This window comes from Misgurnus anguillicaudatus, chromosome 19, assembly GCF_027580225.2.
Source record: "Misgurnus anguillicaudatus chromosome 19, ASM2758022v2, whole genome shotgun sequence".
Taxonomy (NCBI): Eukaryota; Metazoa; Chordata; class Actinopteri; order Cypriniformes; family Cobitidae; genus Misgurnus; species Misgurnus anguillicaudatus.
In genome coordinates this window covers 2,482,259-2,500,390 of record NC_073355.2, presented here as the reverse complement: position 1 = coordinate 2,500,390, position 18,132 = coordinate 2,482,259, and the positions used below count along the sequence as shown (strand labels likewise).

General features: G+C 41.5%; 1 protein-coding gene and 1 long non-coding RNA gene across 2 annotated transcripts in view; both read left to right on the top strand.

The window, feature by feature from the left end:
* Positions 1 to 18,132, top strand: part of LOC141350953 (uncharacterized) — a 271,024-nt gene that overhangs the window by 71,025 nt on the left and 181,867 nt on the right. The window lies entirely within an intron of this gene.
* The window catches only part of hid1a (HID1 domain containing a), a 78,748-nt gene that overhangs the window by 38,785 nt on the left and 21,831 nt on the right, over positions 1 to 18,132 (top strand). Inside the window, exon 4 of the mRNA XM_055183541.2 lies at positions 13,586 to 13,717. Within this exon, the coding sequence (XP_055039516.2) occupies positions 13,586 to 13,717 (132 nt within the window). The remainder of the gene's footprint in view (positions 1 to 13,585; positions 13,718 to 18,132) is intronic.

Here is an 18,132-nt window from a genome sequence, read left to right as displayed (position 1 = left end):
CATTCTGGCCTGCTCCTCGGTGCTCGGGCCCTAATAATAATAATAAACGGAGCAAAAACAATAGGGTCCTCACACTTGTGTGCTCGGGCCCTAATTAAAACTGCAAGCAGTGATGGAAGGGCCCTCGCACTCATGTGCACCGCCACTCTATGGCCTTAGTAAAGCAATAAACCAGGGGGATTGAAATTTCCGTGGATAAATATAGGTGGATATTCAAAGGAACTTTGAAGTGCCACTACTCCTTTATGCAGCAGGTGGCGCTATGATTGTAATTGATTGTTGTAACATTGATGTGTTGAGGCCAGGACCCTTGTCAAACGTATGATGTCTGTGACAGGTCGGACATTGCATGTCTGAGTTACAACAGCTTTCTCATGGCGAAAAATCAAACTTTGACAGACCACAACGGACACGCCCCTTTAACGAAATGTCAAGATCTTCACAATTTATCATTGTGAAGTCCCTAAGTTCAGACTGACCAAATATGATGATGATCTGAATACATTTCAATGAGCAGTAAATCACAGTGTAAAACATGTCATTTCCTGCTTCCAGCAGGTGGCGCTATAACTTACTGAATATTGCCATGTTGATGTGTTCAGGACAGGACAATTATCAAACTTGTGAAGCGTGGGTCAGATTGGACATTTTAAACCTGAGTTAGAACAACTTCCTGTTTCATTGAGAAACACAGAAATTTGGCAAGCCGCCACATACACACCCTCCATTGAAATGTCAAGATCTCTGCAATTTAGCATTGCAAAGCCCTTTAGATGACACTCACCAAATATGATGATTATCTGATTAAATTTATAGGAGGAGTTCGTTAAAATACGAAGGCAAGAAATGGCAAAATTTGCACTCAAATTACAGAGAAAATTCAAAATGGCTGACTTCCTGTGAGGTTTAGAGCTTTGCTCCAAGAGACTTTTTTGTAGGTCTTGGGGTGATACATGATCCTACCGCATTTCGTATCTGTACGATTAACGTAGTGGGGGGGCTGCTCTATTGAATTTTTGTAGGTGGCGCTATAGAGCCATTTTAACACCCCAAGTTCTGAAGCCTATATCTCATGAAAATATTTGCCACCTTTGACATGTGTGCAACGTTTCATGACTTTTTGAGCTTATTTAGGCTGTCAAAAATGTGATTCATTTAACGATACTTTGCGAGGCCGCAACGGACACGCCCTTTAATGAAAAGTCAAGGTCGTTGCTTTTTATCATCACACAAGGTCTTGAGATTAGACTGATGAAATATGATGTTGATATGGTTAAATCTCTAATAGCAGTAAGTCACAGCATTAAACATGGCATTTCCTGCTGCCTCTAGGTGGCGCTATGACTGTTACTAAATTAAGCCATGTTTATGTGTTCAGGCTGGGACCCTAATCAAACGTGTTAAGTCGGGGGCAGATCGGACAATGTATGCCTGAATTACAACAGCTTCCTGTTTCATGGTGAAACATCACACTTTGACAGGCCGCCACGAAGACGCCCTTCAACGAAAAGTCAAGATCTTCCCAATTTATCATTGCAAAGGGCTTAAGAACAGTCTGACCAGATATGATGATGATTTGATTAAATCTCTAAGAGCAGTAAATCCCAGCGTAAAACATGGTATTTTCTACTACCTCTAGGTGGCGCTATGACTGAAGCTGAATATTGGCATTGAAATGTGTTCAGGCCAAGACCCTTATCAAACATGTGAAGCGTGGGGCTGATTGGACATTGTATGCCTGAGTTAGAACAACTTCCTGTTTCATGGCGAAAACGCTGAAATTTATCAGGCTGCCACGGACACACCCTCCAATGAAAAGTCAAAAGCTCCGCAATTTAACACCGCAAAGGCCTTTAGATGATACTGACCAAATATGATGAGCATCGAATTAAATCTCTGGGAGGAGTTCGTTAAAGTACGACGCTTGGAAATGTCAAAAAATGACAGAGAAAATTTAAAATGGCTGACTTCCTGTGGGGTTTAGAGCTTAGTTCCAAGAGACTTTTTTGTAGGTCTTGGGGTGATAGATGATCTTACTAAATTTCGTATCTATATGTTTTTCGTAGCGGGGGGGCTGTTCTCTTGAAATTTTGCAGGTGGCGCTATCGAGCCATTTCTACACGCCCATTTCTGATGCCTATACCACATGTAAATTTTCACCACTTCTGACGCGTGTGCCAAATTTCATGAGTTTTCGGGCATGTTTAGGCCTTCAAAAATGCGATTCATTTCGGAAAATAATAATAATTAAAGCTGCAAGCAGCGATGGAAGGGCCCTCGCATGCACGTGCACCGCTACCCTATGGCATTAGTAAAGCAGTGAACCAGGGGCATACGAATTAAAGTGGGTAAATATAGGTGGATATTCAAAGGAAAATTGATGTGCCACACCGCCTGTGTGCAGCAGGTGGCGCTATGACTGTACCTGATTATTATTATATTGACGTGTTCAGGACGGGACCCTTAACAAACGTGTGAAGTCTGGGGCAGGTCGAACAATGTATGTCTGAATTACAACAGCTTCCTGTTTCATGGTGAAACACCACACTTTGCCAGGCCGCCACGGACACGCCCTTAAACAAAAAGTCAAGATCTTCACAATTTATCACCACAAAGGGCTTAACATCAATCTGACCAAATATGATGATGATTTGATTAAATCTCTAAGAGCAGCAAATCATAGCGTAAAACATGGTATTTCCTGCTACCTCTAGGTGGCGCTATGACTGATGTTGAATATTGGCATTGAAATGTGTTCAGGCAAAGACTCTTATCAAACGTGTGAAGTGTGGGGCAGATTGAACATTGTATGCCTTAGTTATAACAACTTCCTGTTTCATGGCGAAAACGCTGAACTTTGTCAGGCCGCCACGGACACACCCTCAAACAAAAAGTCAAAAGCTCCGCAATTTAACATCGCAAAGGCCTTTAGATGACACAGACCAAATATGATGATGATCTGATAAAATCTCTAGGAGGAGTTTGTTAAAGTCCAAAGCCTGAAAATGCCAAAATTTGCACAGAAATCACAGCGAAAATTCAAAATGGCTGACTTCCTGTGGGGTTTAGAGCTTCGCTCCAAGAGACTTTTTTGTAGGTCTTGGTGGGATAGATGACCCTACCAAATCTCGTATCTGTAGGTTTTTCATAGCGGCGGGGCTGTTCTCTTGAAATTTTGCAGGTGGCGCTATTGAGCCATTTCTACACGCCCACTTCTGGCGGCTATGCCACATGTAAATTTTCGCCACTTCTGACGTGTGTGCAATGTTTTATGACTTTTTGAGCTTGTTTAGCCTGTCAAAATGCGTTTCATTTAGCGATACTTTGCGAGGCCGCCACGGACACGCCCTTTGATGAAAAGTCAAGGTCGTTGGTTTTTATCATCACACAAGGTCTTGAGATTACACTGGTGAAATATGATGTTGATATGTTTAAATATCTAAGAGCAGTAAGTCACAGCTTAAAACATGGTATTTCCTGCTGCCTCTAGGTGGCGCTATGACTATTACGGAATTATGCCATGTTTATGTGTTCAGGCCAGGACCCTTATCAAACGTGTGAAGTCGGGGGCAGATCGGACAATGTATGCCGGAATTACAACAACTTCATGTTTCATAGCGAAACATCACACTTTGCCAGGCCGCCACGGACACGCCCTCCAACAAAAAGTCAAGATCTTCACAATTTATCATCGCAAAGGGCTTAAGATCAGTCTGACCAGATATGATGATGAATTGATTAAATCTCTAAGAGCAGTAAATCACGGCGTAAAACATGGCATTTCCTGCTACCTCTAGGTGGCGCTATGACTGAAGCTGAATTTTGGCATGGAAATGTGTTCAGGTCAAGACTCTTATCAAACGTGTGAAGTGTGGGGAAGATTGAACATTGTATGCCTTAGTTATAACAACTTCCTGTTTCATGGCGAAAACACTGAACTTTGTCAGGCCGCCACGGACACGCCCTCCAACGAAAAGTCAAAAGCTCCGCAATTTAACATCGCAAAGGCCTTTAGATGATACTAACCAAATATGATGATGATCAGATTAAATCTCTAGGAGGAGTTCGTTAAAGTACGAAGCCTGGAAATGCCAAAATTTGCACAGAAATCACAGCGAAAATTCAAAATGGCCAACTTCCTGTGGGTTTTAGAGCCTGGTTCCAAGGGACTTTTTTGTAGGTCTTGGGGTGATAGACGATCCTACCAAATTTCGTATCTGTACGTTTTTCGTAGCGGGAGGGTTGTTCTTTTGAAATTTTGCAGGTGGCGCTATCGAGCCATTTCTACACGCCCACTTCTGACGCCTATACCACATGTAAATTTTCGTCAATTCTGACACGTGTGCAAAGTTTCATGAGTTTTCGAGCATGTTTAGGCCCTCAAAAATGCGATTCATTTCGGAGAAGAAAAAGCAGAAGAATCTGAGCAAAAACAATAGGGCTTTGCACCTACGGTGCAGGCCATTCTGGCCTGCTCCTCCGTGCTCGGGCCCTAATAATAAACGAAGCAAAAACAATAGGGCTTTGCACCCACGGTGCAGGCCATTCTGGCCTGCTCCTCGGTGCTCGGGCCCTAATAATAAACGAAGCAAAAACAATAGGGCTTTGCACCCACGGTGCAGGCCATTCTGGCCTGCTCCTCGGTGCTCGGGCCCTAATTAAAGCTGCAAGCAGCGATGGAAGGGCCCTCGCACGCATGTGCACCGCCACCCTATGGCCTTAGTAAAGCTGTGAACCAGGGGGATATGCATTTAAGTGGGTAAATATAGGTGGATATTCAAAAGAACTTTGATTTGTAACACAGTGTAAAACCTGACATTTCCTGCTGCCAGCAGGTGGCGCTACAACTTTTATTGAATATTGCCATGTTGATTTGTTCAGGCCAGGACACTTATCAAACATGTGACCCGTTGGTCAGATTAGACATTGTAAGCCTGAGTTACAACAACTTCCTGTTTTATGGCGAAAAACCAACATTTGGCAGGCTGCCACGGACACACCTTCCAATGAAAACTCAAGATCTCCGCAATTTAGCATCGCAAAGGCCTTTAGATGACACGAACGAAATATGGTTTTATCTAATGAAATCTGTAGGAAGAGTTTATTAAAGTCCGAAGCCCAGAAATAGCAAAATTTGCACTCAAATTAAAGAGGAAATTTAAAATGGCTGACTTCCTGTGGGGTAAAGAGCTTGGCTCCAAGAGACTTTTTTGTATGTCTTGGGGTGATACATGATCCTACCACATGTCGTATCTGTACGTTTAATGTAGCGGGGGGGCTGCTCTCTTGACATTTGTAGGTGGCGCTATAGAGCCATTTTTACCTCCCCCCAGTTCTGAACCCTATATCACATGAACATTTTCACCACCTTTGACATGTGTGCAACGTTTCATGACTTTTTGAGCTCGTTTAGGCTGTCAAAAATGCGATGAATTTAACAATGTTTTGCGAGGCCGCCACGGACACGGCCTTTAACGAAAAGTCAAGGCCTTCGCTATTTATCATCACACAAGGTCTTGAGATTAGACTGATGAAATATGATGTTGATATAATCAAATCTCCAAGAGCAGTAAGTCACAGCATAAAAGGTTGTATTTCCTGCTGCCTCTAGGTGGCGCTATGACTGTTACTGAATTATTCCATGTTGATGTGTTCAGGCCGGGAACTTTATCAATTGTGTGAAGTCGGGGGCAGATCGGACCATGTATGTCTGAATTACAACAGCTTCCTGTTTCATGGTGAAACATCACACTTTGGCAGGACGCTACGGACACGCCCTTCAACGAAAAGTCAAGATCTTTGCAATTTATCACGGCAAAGGTCTTAAGATCAGTCTGACCAAATATGATGATGATTTTATTAAATCTCTAAGAGTAGTAAATCACAGCGTAAAACATGGTATTTCCTCCTACCTCTAGGTGGCGCTATGAGTGAAGCTGAATATTGGCATTGAAATGTGTTCAGGCCAGGACTCTTATCAAACATGTGAAGCGTGGGGCAGATTGGACATTGTATGCCTGAGTTACAGCCACTTCCTGCTTCATGGCGAAAATGCAGAAGTTTGTCAGGCCGCCACGGACACACCCTCCAACGAAAAGTCAAGATCTCCGCAATTTAACATTGCAAAGGCCTTTAGATGACACTGACAAAATATGACGATGATCGGATTAAATCTGTAGGAGGAGTTCGTTAAAGTACAAAGCCTGGAAATGCCAAAATTTGGTCAGAAATCACAGTGAAAATTCAAAATGGCCGACTTCCTGTGGGGTTTACAGCTTCGCTCCAAGAGACTTTTTTGTAGGTCTTGGGGTGATAGATGATCCTACCAAATTTCGTATCTGTACGTTTTTCGTAGCGGGGGGGCTGTTCTCTTGAAATTTTGCAGGTGGCGCTATCGAGCCATTTCTACACGCCCACTTCTGGCGCCTATGCCACATGTAAATTTTCGCCACTTCTGACATGTGTGCAAAATTTCATGAGTTTTCGAGCATGTTTCGCCCTTCAAAAATGCGATTCATTTCGGAAAATAATAATAATAATAATAATAATAATAATAAACGAAGCAAAAACAATAGGGCTTTGCACCCACGGTGCAGGCCATTCTGGCCTGCTCCTCGGTGCTCGGGCCCTAATAAATTCAAGCAAAACCAATAGGGCTTCGCACCTTTCGGTGCAGGCCATTCTGGCCTGCTCCTCGGTGCTCGGGCCCTAATAAAAAAAAAAAAATAATAATAAATTCGAGCAAAAACAATAGGGCTTCGCACCTTTCGGTGCAGGCCATTCTGGCCTGCTCCTCGGTGCTCGGGCCCTAAATATAGCTGCAAGCAGCGATGGCGGGCCCTCGCTTGTTTGTTTACCGCTACACAGTGCCTCCGAGAAAACGATGCACGGTGGGCAAGTGCATCAAGTGGGTAAATATCATGCTGCTACTGACCCATTTAGGTACTGTAGATAAAAGAAACCCCACATTTTAGACAAACGGGGGCGCTAGTGAGCAACTAAATAGACACGCCTTTATCTGACGTTTTTGTCAACACTTAACAGCCGACAAATCTGATGTGTGTGCCAAATTTAAAGTCAATCTAAGCACACCAAGAGCCTTAAATATGCTTGACATAAAAGTAAAGTTTGACACGTTGCCATGGGAACAGCGTTAGAGATGTCAAAAATTCCTTCGCAATTTAGCGTCTACAATGTCTCAGCATCATGTTGACAACTTCTGGTGTGAATTGCATTATTTCCCTAGAAGGAGTATTAAAAAGAACATTGCATGCGACTGTCAGGCTTAAATAAGCCTTTAAAATGAAAGTAAAAAGTTTGACGCGTTGCCATGGGAAAAGCGTTTGAGATATCAAAAATCCCTTCACAATTTATCATCTCCAATGTCTCTGCATCATGTTGACCACGTTTGGTGTCAATCGCATAAACATTCTAGGAGGAGTATTTAAAAGAACATCACATGGAACTGTCAAAAAAATCAACCTTTGTGACTGCAACACTTCCTGGCGCCTGGTGGTGGCGCTATACTCGAGACTTACAATAGGCACATCGATGCGATCGGAATCTTCAGACGAACAAACACCCCACGTGTCATCACTATAAGACATTTTTTGCATAAGATATTAGACACTTCCTGTTTCTCTGATTTCGCCATGACTTTGCCGCTTCGCCATGGCAACACCGTTCGAGATATCAAAAATCCCTTCGCAATTTAGCAAGTCCAATGTCTTGACATCATGATCACCACATTTGGTGTCATTTGCATGAATCCCCTAGGAGGAGTATTCAAAAGTTCACCGCATGCATTTTTTAAACAATCCAAAATGGCGGACTTCCTGTTGGGCGGAGCTAAAATGTTAGAGGGCGAAAGTTGTTCGGGTCGATGAGATCTATATGTGTACCAACTTTCGTAAATGTGCGTACATGTTCACAATAAGACATTTTTTGCCTTAGATTTTAGACACTTCCTGTTTCTCTGATTTCGCCATGACTTTGTCGCTTCGCCATGCCAGAACCGTTTGAGATATCAAAAATCCCTTCGCAATTTAGCAAGTACAATGTCTTGACATCATGATCACCACGTTTGGTGTCATTTGCATGAGTATTCAAAAGTTCACTGCATGCATTTTTTAAACAATCCAAAATAGGCGACTTCCTGTTGGGCGGAGCTTAAATGTTAGAGGGCGAAAGTTGTTCGGGTCGATGAGATCTATATGCGTACAAGTGCGTACATTTTTGCCCGATCTGCGCCCCAATGTTTGTTTTTGCATTACAGGGGGCGCTACAGAGTCCCCGTGCCACGCCCGTGTTCCAGCCTTTGGCTTTCGGCGATGACGGACGACTCTGATGTCTGTGCCAAATTTCAAGAGTTTTCGAGTATGTTAAGGCCTCCAAAATATCCAAAAGTGTTAAAAAATAATAATAATAATAATAATAATAAAAATAATAATCCGAGCAAAAACAATAGGGCTTCGCACCTTTCGGTGCAGGCCATTCTGGCCTGCTCCTCGGTGCTCGGGCCCTAATAATCCGAGCAAAAACAATAGGGCTTCGCACCTTTCGGTGCAGGCCATTCTGGCCTGCTCCTCGGTGCTCGGGCCCTAATAATAATAAAAAAAATAATAATCCGAGCAAAAACAATAGGGCTTCGCACCTTTCGGTGCAGGCCATTCTGGCCTGCTCCTCGGTGCTCGGGCCCTAATTAAAGCTGCAAGCAGCGATGGAAGGGCCCTCGCACGTATGAGCACCGCCAACTGATGGCCTTAGGAAAAACTGTGAACAGTGGGGATTTGAATTTTAGTGTGTAAATGTTTGTGGATATTTTAATTAGACTGACCAAAGATGATGTTGATATTTTTAAATCTCTTAGAGCAGTGAATCAGTGTTTTCTGCTGCATCTAGGTGGTGCTATGACTGTATCTGTATTTTGCTATATTGATGGTTTCAGGCCGGGCTCCTTATTAACCATGTGAAGTATTGGGCAGGTCGGACATTGTATGCCTGAATTACAACAGTTTCCAGTTTCATTGTGAAACATCAAACTTTGCCAGGCCGCCACGGACACACCTTCAACAAAAAATCAAGATCTTTACAATTTATCAACGAAAAGACCTATAGATCTGTCTGACCAAATAAGATGATGATCTAATTAAATTTCGATGAGCAGTAAATCGCAGTGTAAAACCTGACATTTCCTGCTGCCAGCAGGGGGCGCTATGACTGTATGTGAATAATTCCATGTTGATGTGTTCAGGTCAGGGCACTTTTCAATCATGTGTAGTGTGGGTCAGATTAGACATTGTAAGCCTGAGTTAGAACAACTTCCTGTTTTATGGCGAAAAGCAGAAATTTGGTAGGCCGCCACAGACACATGCTCCAACAAAAAGTTAAGATCTCCGCAATTTAGCATCGCAAAGGCCTTTAGATGACACAGACCAGACATGGTTTTAATCTAATGAAATCTGTAAGAGTAGTTCGTTAAAGTATGAAGCCTGGAAATGGCGAAATTTGCACTCAAGCTACAGAAAAAATTAAAATGGCTGACTTCCTGTGGGGTTTAGAGCTTGGCTCCAAGAGACTTTTTGAAGGTTTTAAGGTGATAAATTTTCCTCTCACATTTCATATTTGTACGTTTACCGTAGCGGGGGGGCTGCTCTCTTAAGTTTTTGTAGGTGGCGCTATAGAGCCATTTTTACACCTCCAGTTCTAAAGCCTATTTAAAAAAAAAATTAATCACATTTTACACGTATGCAACGTTTCATGACTTTTTGAGCTCGTTTATGCTGTCAAAATTGCGATTCATTTAGCGAGACTTTGCGAGGCCGCCACAGACATGCCCTTTAAGGAAAAGACAAGGTCGTTGCTATTTATCATCACACAAGGTCTTGAGATTAGACTGATTAAATATGATGTTGATATGGTTCAATCTCTAAGAGCAGTAAGCAACACTTTAAAACGTGGTAGTTCCTGCTGCCTCTAGGTGCCGCTATGACTGTTACTGAATTATGCCATGTTGATGTGTTCAGGCCAGGACCCTTATCAAATGTGTGAAGTCTGGGACAGATCTGACATTGTATGCCTGAATTACAACAACTTCATGTTTTCTTGCGAAACATCACACTTTGCCAGGCCGCCACGGACAGGCCCTTCAACTAAAAGTCAAGATCTTCGCAATTTATCATCGCCAAGGGCTTAATGTCAGTCTGAGCAGATATGATGATGATTTGATTAAATCTCTAAGAGCTGTAAATCATGGCGTAAAACATGGCATTTCCTGTTGCATCTAGGTGGCGCTATGACTGAAGCTGAATATTGGCATTGAAATGTGTTCAGCACAGAACACTTATCAAACATGTGAAGCGTGGGGCAGATTGGACATTGTATGCCTGAGTTAGAGCCACTTCCTGTTTCATGGCGAAAAGCAGAAATTTGTCAGGCCGCCACGGACACACCCTCCAACGAAAAGTCAAAAGCTCTGCAATTTAACATCGCAAAGGCCTTTAGCTGACACAGACCAAATATGATGATGATCGGATTAAATCTCTAGGAGGAGTTCGTTAAAGTACGAAGCCTGGAAATGCCAAAATTTGCACAGAAATCACAGCGAAAATTCAAAATGGCCAGCTTCATGTGGGTTTTAGAGCTTGGATCCAAGGGACTTTTTTGTAGATCTTGAGGTGATAGATGACCCTACCAAATTTCATATCTGTACGTTTTTCGTAGCGGGAGGGTTGTTTTTTTGAAATTTTGCAGGTGGCGCTATAGAGCCATTTCTACATGCCCACTTCTGATTCCTATACCACATGTAAATTTTCATCAATTCTGACGCGTGTGCAAAGTTTCATGAGTTTTCGAACATGTTTAGGCCCTCAAAAATGCGATTCATTTCGGAGAAGAAAAAGCAGAAGAAACAGAGCAAAAACAATAGGGCTTTGCACACACGGTGCAGGCCATTCTGGCCTGCTCCTCTGTGCTCGGGCCCTAATAATAATAAACGGAGCAAAAACAATAGGGTCCTCACACCCTGGTGTGCTCGGGCCCTAAATAAACGGAGCAAAAACAATAGGGTCCTCACACCCTGGTGTCCTCGGGCCCTAATAAACGGAGCAAAAACAATAGGGCGTTGCACCCACGGTGCAGGCCATTCTGGCCTGCTCCTCGGTGCTCGGGCCCTAATAATAAACGGAGCAAAAACAATAGGGTCCTCATACCCTGGGGTGCTCGGGCCCTAATAATAATAAACGAAGCAAAAACAATAGGGTCCTCACACTAGTGTGCTCGGGCCCTAATAATAAACGGAGCAAAAAGAATAGGGTCCTCACACCCCGGTGTGCTCGGGCCCTAATAATAATAAACGGAGCAAAAACAATAGGGTCCTCACACCCTGGTGTGCTCGGGCCCTAATAAACAGAGCAAAAACAATAGGGTCCTCACACCCCGGTGTGCTCGGGCCCTAATAAGCCGGTTTGTTTGTTACTTTCCTGACAATGTAACTTAAGTTAGTATTCTAGTTAGTATTTGTAAAATGTCTTTGCTAACTACTGGTTGGATTGCTGAAGTTACAGGTTGCTGGTCAAGACAAAGATATCTCAAAAAAGGCACTTAATCCACCTCTTTTACTTTATAAACTGTGTACAAGATGCAGCCAACTCCTCCATACTGTTCTCTCTCCCGCTCCGTTACCTGGCAACCGCAGCGCAAAATTTGGATCAGTCCATTTCTGACGAAATGATAGGGGTGTTTGGGAAAGTCCATGTATTGGGAATATAGTTTCTACATTATTCATTAAATTAATATTATTCTTCACTCTTTCAGACCCCTCTAATTATTACTTTGTATGCAAAAAGGGTATGTGTGAGCCCTGTCATGTTTTGTCTAATGCAGACAGAATTAAGAACATCCATAAACGCTAGTCCTAACGCATCTTTTGGGTTTTAACGTGGATATTAAAGTCACCAACGATAAGAGCTTTATCTACAGTGACTACTATCTCAGACAGGAAATCTGCAATTTCTTAAAGAAACTCTGTGTGGTGGCCTGGAGGTATGTAGATAGTGGCTAAGATGAAAGAGAGCTGTTTGTTGTTACGGTCAGTTATTTCCACACGTAACAGCATTATTTCAAAGGAATTACATTTGAGTTCAGATTTATGGTTTACTTTAAATATTTTGTTGTAGATTGTAGCTACACCACCAGGCCCCTTTAAGCGAGGTTCATGCTTATAATAATAGGCAATGTTTTAAGTCAGGTTCCTGTTAAGCAGAGCACATCTAAGTTTTGGTTGGTAATGATTTTATTGATAGTAGTTTTTTATTGGTAAGCGATCTAAGGTTAAGAATGCAGAATTTTAACATTTTGAGGTTTTCTGCTGATGTATTGTTTCCTAATTTTATATTAACAAGATTTGTACGAGACGAGCTGAGATATGTTCTGAGATATGTCTTCTTAACATGTCAAGGCAGCTAACAGATGGACGGTTAAGCTAATCTGTCTTTTTATTGACAATGTATAACCTCAAGCCTATATTTAAGTCCATCAAAATTGCAAAACTGGATTAAAAAATCCTCTCAAAGTAAAGAACAGAGACACACAAGCACATATCTACACTAGCTTGAAAACAACATACAAAGTGACTTTAAGTAACAGTACCATACTGCTAACTTGCTAATACAAACATTGACAACTGAAATGTGCTAGTACAGAGATGTCACGGTAAAACAGACTTTTATTTTAAAGTTAAAGCTGAAGTGTTAATTTTGTAATGTGCCTGATTGCTCTACCATACAGATTGTCCTTATCATACCAATTATATGGCCTATTCTCTGTTGGCAGAAACTAAGCCATTCATATACAGTACATCATAGGTGGCATATGGATATGTGCATGATAAATGAACTAAACACCTTTAATGCCTAGGATTATAAAATGTTCTGAAATCAATATAAAGTCATCAAGCAAAGATGATAATAAACTTTACATTTACACAAGCACACTAACTTGTTTTGGGTACACCTCTGCCAAAAGCAGCTTGCAAATAAGGAGTGCTACAACACATGTGATTTATCTTAAGTAGTAATTAAACATTATAGACCCCTTCAAGGTTTTTAAACATTGAATGACTATCAGGTGCGTGCACAGCATGGGGTCAAACTGTTCATACCATTTAGGCTTTCTAGTTTAATCTAACAGGGCTGAAAAATGATGACTTACCTGAAATGAAGTGAGCACTACAAACGCAAGCCTCTTTGATCTTTGCATTGTCCCAGTCTGCACGTTTAATTGCTTGCAGCCACAGATGTTGTATTTTTGTTTTGGAGATTCTGCAGGAATTCCGAAAAACATAACGGCAGACCTGGTGCGATTTTCACCGCCCACAACGCAAGAAGGCATTTTTGACGATACCGAATAATACGCAACTCAACCTGCTGTAATGACTTTTTTGACCCATACATGCGCAGTGAGAACTGCCTGTGACGTGAACTGTGAAGGGGTCTATATTTAGATATATTTAGGAGATATATTCAGCTTCAGATATGTTTTTGTTTAAGGTATGTGCTTAGTTTTTTTTTCTTTTTTTGATGGTTAGATGGATGATATGGAGGAGGATGAGGATGATGACGAAGGTGCCCGTCCACTGGCTGAGTCTCTGTTACTGGCTCTGGCAGACCTGCTCTTCTGTCCGGACTTCACCGTTCACAGCCATAAAAGAGGACGACCTGTGAGTCCGAAAATTATGCCAATACCTACATTAACAAACACACCTTTTAAATCATTAATATTGTCTATAATATTAGTTATGACTCTTTTTATAAAATAATCACAACAGCAAAATTATGAAAAATACCAATGTTTGATAGATTATTATTACAGTTATTATAATGCAGGGACTAAGATTAACCATTGTCATGTGGTATGTCATTTAAAAAAAAGTTACTTGCCCGGAGATAAAAAAAAAATGGCATTGCATTTGAGGTGTAAAAATACAGTGGCAAGACAAAGTATGTGAACATTTTGGAATTTCATGTTTTCTTAATAAATTTGTCATAACATGTGATCTGATCTTCATCTGGGTCGGGGGTGTTGATGAACATGTGTCTAAAAGTAATTACACAAAAATTCTGCTCTTTCATGTCTTTATTAAACACACTCATTCAACATTCATAATGGCAGTGGAAAACGTAAGTGAACCCTTAGAATTAAGACAGGTTGACCCCCTTGGCAGCAAAAACCTCAGCCAGACACTTCCTGTAGCTGTGGATCAGACATGCACATCGTTGAAGAGGAATTTTAGCCCATTCTTCCTGGCACAACAGCTTTATCTTTGTCATATTCTTTGCACGTCTTATGTGTTTGGCCTTCTTCAACTCAATCCAAAGCATCTCTATTGGGTTGAGGTCTGAGCTCTGACTTGGCCAATCCAAAAAGTGGATTTTGTTTTTCTGAAGCCATTCTGTTGTGGACTTGCTCCGGTGTTTTGGGTCGTTGCATCACCCACCTTCTGCACAGTTTCATCTGACGTACAGACATTCTCACATTGTCCTAAAGAATTGTCTGATATACTTGGGAATTCATCTTCCCCTTAATGACTGCAAGCTGGCCAGGCCCAGATGAAGCAAAGCAGGCCCAAATCCTGATGTTTCCTCCACCATACTTTACAGTTGGGATGATGTTTTCATGATAATATCGTCGCTGCCTGATGAAACTCACGTATGTCCAAAACGGTAACTTTTCAGAAAGTGAAAAAAACAGCGTATATCAAAAGCAGTTGAATGTAGCGTTGTCATACTTGGTACGGCATATTTACATGTAACCATATTCTTGCCAGTGTCATGATATAATCCACATTTGACCAAAATTGAGTTTAAATGGACATGCGTGCATATTTTACAGTAACTTTGATCGATACGCGTTCTTCCGATCATTAATTAGAATGGCCAAGTCGCGTTTCGTATTGACAGATGAATACGCTCAGTTTATTAAATAGCCTACGTCTTGGTTAAATACGCTTACTTTATTTAATATTAATTATAAGTGTATTAAATGTCTCTTGCAAACCATTAAGGGACAATGACTCAATACACTGACATGGTAATGCTACACAAGAGGGGCGTCAGTTTGGGTTGAAAAGTGGTGGGGACAAAAGATCTTATAAAAACATTACTGCAGGACGGGAAAAATATTGAATAACGCGCATCAAAAATGGGCATAGCGTAGGCCAGTCAACAACAAGAAAATACTCAGCATAAATTTATAAACCCTCAACAATGTCGAATGCACACATCACACATGTAACAGTCCCTGCAACACCAGCTCAACCGAACAATGCCAAAGCACCATACCGTAGAAAACAGCAGCGCGTTTAATAAATGATTACAATGAATTTCATTACATATGTACAAGAAAACACACCATAAGCATACAACACAACATATGTGACACTAGACCACAAAACCAGTCTTAGGTTGTTTTCACATATGTTGGTGCGCACCCTGGTGCGGCCTCGGAGCGCACCAAAATACATTGTATCATTTTTCAGTTAGTGCGGTCCGTGATCACATATATATATTTTTTACTTTACTCGAAATGCCGCACCGTACACCATGTGATAACGGTCAGCGCTGTCATTGGTCTCTGACAGCTCTTACCGTCTCATGACCACCCCCACGTTTCCACGACAACCAGCCTGACAGAGAGAGCGCAGCTATCAAGATGTGGAGATAAAAGATGCACGTCTTTGTGAAGTTTCTTTGCTTTAACGCGAAATTGCGTAGCTGTTCTATTAAAGCCTTTCTCACGGAGCCGTTTGCTAAAAGCCTGTAATGTCACTATTTGTGTGTGGAGGACAGCTATGCATTTATAAAATCATCAGCTCAAACGTAAAGGAGACAGCGAATCTCTATGCAACGGACCAGGATTGGCTTGATTGTTGTTAACCCACAATATAACACCCGGCTCACGTCACAACGGAAGCCCAGTGGCTCAAACATGTGGAGAACTTCCTGTATTTGGTTCGGCCCGAGGTCCAGCAGTGTTCACACCACAGGTGGGTCGCCCCAGAGTTCGGCAACAGCCGCTCCGAGACCACCTGTTTAGAGCGGTCTCGGGGCGGCCGTTTAGTGCGCACCCGAGTGCGGCTGTTGTGTTCACACTGACCCAAACGCACCGTACTCGGAGCGACACGTCATTTGGGCCGACCTAAACAGTGTATATGTGAAAACACCCTTAAGCATCGCTTGATTTTTCAGAACATTTTAACCAAATGCTTTCAAAAAGTGGTGGGGACATCCCCAGCGTAAATATCACCAATGCTAGACAGATACTTTGTTTGCACAGTCCTACCGTAATTAAGTAACTCATAGATGTTAGTCTGGCGTCCGGGGGAAACGTTTACCTCGAAGGAAAGTCATTGTCATGTTTATTCGGCTATATCCAGTGCATAGGTTCGATGAAACTTTACGAGACCGGCGAGATGCTTCACAGGCGGAAGATATGCGGCGTGATTGACAGCTTTGACACCAAACGGGTACGTGAAAATCAGATGACATGATTTCACAAGTTTTCATTGACTATTTAGGTATGTGACGCATACTGTATATGGAAATGATCCTGGACATTCAATCTGTCAAAAAATCTCAAAATCGGCAAAATGAACATACGTGAGTTTCACCGGACAGCGACGATATGCTGTACCCATTCTACGCCAGATGTAACACTGTGTGTTTTTCATAATAGTTCAATTTTAGTTTCAGCAATCCAAAACTTTTTGCCAATACCGCTGTACAGTGTCAGTGTGCTCTTTTGCAAACTTCAGGCGTGCAGCAATGTTGTTTTTAGTAAGCAGTGGCTTCCTTTGGGGTGTTTTGCCGTGGATACCCTGCTTGTTCAGTGTTTTATGTATTGTAGACTCATGAACAGAGATGTAAGCAAGTTTCAATGATGCCTTCAAATCTTTGGCTGTCATTCAGGGTTGTTTCTATACCTCATTGATGAGTCTTCATTGTGCTGTTTGTCATTTTGACTGGGCACCAACTTCTTGGCAGAGTAGCAACAGTCCCAAAACCCATTCGTAGATTGTTTGCCTAACTGTAGACTGGTGAATTTCTACAGTCTTTGAAATTACTTTGTAACCCCTTTCAGCTTTTTGTAAGGCAACAATTTTTGATGGTAGCTCCTCTGAAATCTCAGGGGTCATGGCTCACATATGCGCGTTCTTCTTGTGTAGAGCAAACTCCAAACGTTTGAGGGGTTTTTATCAGTCAAAGTAGCTGTACTCAACACCTCCAAGTGTATTATCTTAACAAGAGTTTTTGGTGTTATTATTTTTAGACACATTAAACATAATGTTTGTCAATACCTTTGACTTAAATGAAGATCAGATGACATTTTATGACACATTTATGCAGAATTCTATGAAATTCCAAAAGGTTCACATACTTTTTCTGTAAATATGCAGTTAAACAAAACATAGTTTAGTGTATATAGAATATAAACATAAGTACGTTTCTGTGAGTCATATTTAGTTCAGCATTCTATATCTTTAGTGTCTTTATACATGTGTCTTGACTCCCAGAAATGCGGCTGCAGGTCCACCACCTCTCTTCACTGCCAGTCCAGCGTCAAATAATGTTTCCAATAGTGTTAGTTACGAACACATATAAAGTCTTGGGCCTGTTGTATTTGACTGTTAATCTTTATCATGTAGCATCTCAAAAGTTTACATGAATTTGATGTCTCCATGTTTTTGCTCAAGAATTACAGTGACTGTATCATTTCTATTGTAAAGAAGTGGACAGTTACAAAAGATGAAGTTGATTTAAAGGTCATGTTTTTAGTGATCGCACTAAACTTTAGTTGGTGTGTAAGGTTGCTGTTAGAGCATAAATACAATAAAATTGTTCAATAAAACCATGTGTTTACTTGGTTTTGATATTTGAACCAATTATCATTACCTCATAATTTTATATATGTAATTTTAAAGGTTGTTGCTTACTTGGGTCTGTATTTAAAGAGTTTAGATGCAAAAGCCACTTAACGCCACCTCCTTAAAATAATATGAGATTTTGATATTAACCGAATGCTCTTGACACGTACTTTATGTTCATCAAATACTTTTGCATCAAGTCTACTTAATCC